At 36.3% G+C, this 4,295-nt stretch overlaps 1 protein-coding gene across 1 annotated transcript; it reads right to left on the bottom strand.

Annotated features, from left to right (window-relative positions):
• Positions 1 to 455: 455 nt before the first annotated feature.
• LOC145169012 (glucan endo-1,3-beta-glucosidase 8-like) lies at positions 456 to 2,129 on the bottom strand. The gene is made up of 2 exons (XM_079087618.1): positions 1,743 to 2,129; positions 456 to 1,641 (listed from the first exon to the last, which is right to left on the bottom strand). The coding sequence occupies exons 1-2, from the start codon at positions 2,078 to 2,080 to the stop codon at positions 549 to 551; spliced, it is 1,431 nt and encodes a 476-aa protein (XP_078943744.1). The 5' UTR covers positions 2,081 to 2,129; the 3' UTR covers positions 456 to 548.
• Positions 2,130 to 4,295: the final 2,166 nt, after the last annotated feature.

Genomic DNA, 4,295 nt, shown 5'->3' with positions numbered 1-4,295 from the left:
AATTTCCCAGTTTGTGAGTTACGCGGCTTCTTGGGGTAATTGTGCTTAAAAAAGGAAAATTCTTATTGCAATATGTTACGGCATCCTGTGGTGTGGTTGGAAAACGAGGAACGATGCGTAGTTGAACAAGACTCATACGGCTTCTTAATTCAATGTTGGTGGATAATGGTATATCTCTGTTTTTTTATTGGTTATAGGGGTAATTTTGACAATTATAAATAGGAGTTTTGGGCTTTCCTTTTGACATTTTGTAAGCTGTTCCTTGTTTTTGTCGGGACGTTTTCTTTTAGGCTGTGGCTTTTTATAAAATCCACGTACCAAAAAAAAAAGATTATACTAAAACAAAAGGACCACGAGAAAATGATTTAGCAAAATCCGTTACTCATCTAAACCTAAACCATTAATAGTGATAATGGATGAAATTGTTACATACGTACGGACGTCCTCAACCTTCGTTGCATTAAAACCTAACGCTGCAAAATTCTATTGCTATTTGCTACTTTCTGGAACAACTCTGAATCACCTATCTCTTACTAGTTATGAACCCTTCAGGATAACGCTAACAAGCTTAGCAAACCAACAAGAACACTGGTTCCGGCGAGATTCTTTCCGGCAGCACTCATTATCTCCACCGGAAAAAGACACTCCTGCGTGGAGTAATTGCGGTGAGTGATCTTTGCCACCCCATTGAAATCGCAAGCCTCGACACTCTGTTCATTCATCTGATAATACATATTGAACGCATACGATGCATTCATGCGTTCACTTAGTTTGTTGCATGATGATCCATATGAAAGGCTTGTGCAATCACCCAAACTACAAGCGTAATCCAAAGTAGCCCTGACCTTTCTCATATTCTTCACATCGTCATTCAAAACACACCACTGGTGACTTAAATACGTTACATTTTTTGCACCCACCGGCATCTTTTCGTTGCCTTGGCCGGAGAAATCAATAGGGAATTTTGGTTGACCGTCATACCGGAATATCCCCCAGTGACGTTCGAAGTATCCCGGAGCAACACTTTTTTGATTCTCGTCGGTTAAACTGAAAAGATAAACTTCGATGTATCCTGGGTGAAGTGGGGTTCCTTTGTTAGACGCTAACTTTTTCAGTAATCCATTATAGAATCTTCTTGCCATTTTTGCGTTGGCGTGTTGGTTGCCATCTGTCGGCCACCCGATTTCTCCGACAATGATTTTAACCTTGTTTGCTCCGGCCTTCTTCAGGGAATATGTGAGGGTATCGAGGTTGGCGTCCAACATGTTCGTGTACTGAATGTTTCTGTCTTGAACACCTTGTCCACCTCCGTCGAAGAAAGCAAATTCAATGGGAAAATCTTCGTTTTCATAAAGACTAAGGAAAGGGTATATATTAACAATGAAAGGACAGTTGTTTTCGTCAAGAAACCTTGAGATTTTGACCATTAAATCTCTGATTTCTTGTCGGAAATTTCCCGCCGATGGGCCTGCTGTACCGGAGTTGTATACGTCAGCATTTTGTGGGATTGTGGCTTTGATTTTGTTACCTAGCCCAGCTTCATTGAGTGCTTTTTGTACGTTTTTTAGAGCTGGGAATATGGTCTTCTCGTATTCCCCTTTGTAAGCTTTCAAGAATGGTTCGTTTCCAACGGCTATATACCTATACATATCAATTATTCATTCGATCAACTTTTATCATATATATTATACATGAGTGCAGACATATATACGTAAATATGATTGCATAAAAATGATTTGTACTTGATTTTAACACCTCCATGATCACGCAAATGATCGCTAACATTTTCTTTGACATAATCTTGGACAGCATCGTAATCCTTACTAAATTTTTTGAGATTGAGGTTAGGGATCCCAAGCATGACTTCGATCCCCGTTCCAGCAAACTGATGAACAGTCCAATGATCCGAATCAAAAAGCTTCACCTTGTTAATCTTATTGTCTTTGAGCATCTGGACGACATATTTAGGATCCAAAGGCGTTGATGTCTGCGTACCCCAATTCACGCCTAGACCATTGACACATGTACTGGTTAAAAGCGCAGAATAACATGCCCATAATATGACCATGGCTCGAGCCATGGTTCGAGAGAGTGGATCTGTTTTTGTACGATGGGTGCACCAAATGATAGATTTGCAACCTTCGAGTATGCGAATTGTGGATCACAGAAAAGGGTTGGAGTCAAATGTTTGATTGAATTGAGGAAAATCGTAAGTTTTTCTTAATTTGCGTAGTTCATCTGGTGTCGAATAAATGATTTGTTTTATTTTCCATTTATAGATCTATGGTAGTTCTTTGAAAATTTATCTGATGTACTCTTGGTAAGATTATGAACTCCCCTTAAAAGAAAAGAAAATTTGCCCTTTCAATTTAGGTCAAAACTCAGTAAATTCATACATAATTTAATCATTTCGTCAAGTGTTAGTACCGCCTTTAGTAATATTTGCCTGACATTACGTTTATGGGAAAACGAAGGTCGTTATAATTTAAAAACACTACCGATTGTGTTTCGTTTTTTCAGTGACGAGTTTTGTAAAACTATATTTTTCACTATTTAAATGATATGATATAAAATAAAGAAAAAAAAATACTAGTTGCGGTTCGGATCGGTCAGGTCGTATAAGCAAAAAATAAAATTAAACTTCTTATACAAGGTCTTGATATATTTTAACAATTGTATCGTTACTAAAACTCTTTAAAACCGAACCCGATCTCCAAAAAACTGGTTAAAAACCGGACCATTTAAAAAAACTATTTCGGTTAAAATCGATGTGTGTGCATCTCTACCTTGGATAAATTATTTATTTGGGCTATTAAAATATAAAATATGATCTTAAAACATCTTGACTTATTCATATGTTTTGTTTCCAAAAGATTAAGGCAGTTGATTAAATTTTATTAAGATTTCTCACACTTTTTATTTATATGTATCTCTTATTAAAAAAATAATAATAAGGTAGGTAAGTGATTACCTTAATGATACATAAACTCGCCTATGGTTTTCCTGTTGTTTTTTAGTTTACAGTATTTTTTAGTTTACTACTAAACAACTAAACATCATAGAAAGTTAGAAATTGAAATTGCTTTTATCTTAAGTTATTTATCCGTTTTTTTATTTTAATAAAACTTATTTTTTAATTAATTAAATAAGATGCCAATGGCTAACTCTACGAAGAAACAAGAATAATCACACACACAAAGACACATCTTTTATGTATGTGGTTTGGTAAGTATGACCTACGTCAACAAACAGAAGAAGGTATTTTTATTTACAAGTTTGAAAACGATATTACAATGTTATATCCTATCCTATAAAACCTAGCTATTAGCTGTTATATATAGGCAAAGTACAATGTAAACCCTAGCTAAAATCGGATTAAGCCTCCATTTTGCCAGCTAATGGTATGCAAGCCAACTAATGATAAGATAATTAATGATAAGCTAGCTACTGATCAGTTAGCTCAAGTCACATTTAACAACATTCACCTTGATTTGAATAATACACCAAATTACAAAAACCAAGAACTTACTGCTCTCTCTTGCCAATTCACCCCATAACGACTTAACTCCTTTGAACATCTATTAAGTCCAAGAAAATCTTAGACTTCTCTATGGGCAACAATTTTTTTAAAATATCATTTAGGTTCTTTGTAACATTCATAAAATTCATTAAAAATTTAAACTTTTAAATAAACCCAAAAACCATCATTGTTTAACAATAGTTTTCAAAACAAGTTCAATATAAGAGTAATCCCAAAATCATGAAACAAAACATGAGGAGGTGCACGATCACACATTTGCCTTCTCGCGATCCTCTGAGGTACCTGAAACATAATCCAAAACTGTAAGCCCAAAGCTTAGTGAATTCCCCCAAAATACCAATACATAACAAATATCACAAATAAAATAACAGCATGCAATGGGTCCACAACAAACAGACTGGATTACTCCTGAGCCCACAACATAAGTCTGGCTTGCCTCTTGGGCCCACAGCTTATGTCTGGCTTGCTCCCCAGCCTGATCATTCCTCAGACTGAATACCACTAAACCCTTAGTATGAGTATGGCATGCCCTTCCCGACCCTCAACTTGTATCTGGAATGCCCATGAGCCCTCAGTATGAGTCTGGCATGCCCTCCCTGGCCCTCAGCTCATATATGGTATGCTCTAGGGTTTGTTGGCTACAGCACGGAGCAGTACAACCTCAACCCAACCCACACAATATGTCGACATATAACAGATAATATCATATATAGATAAACAGATAGTATCACAGGTAGTCCTACAGATCTACCAA

This window comes from Lactuca virosa, chromosome 4 (genome assembly GCF_052849685.1).
Source record: "Lactuca virosa cultivar CGN04683 chromosome 4, Lactuca_virosa_CGN04683_v6, whole genome shotgun sequence".
NCBI lineage: Eukaryota > Viridiplantae > Streptophyta > Magnoliopsida > Asterales > Asteraceae > Lactuca > Lactuca virosa.
This window is presented reverse-complemented; position numbering and strand designations above follow the sequence as displayed.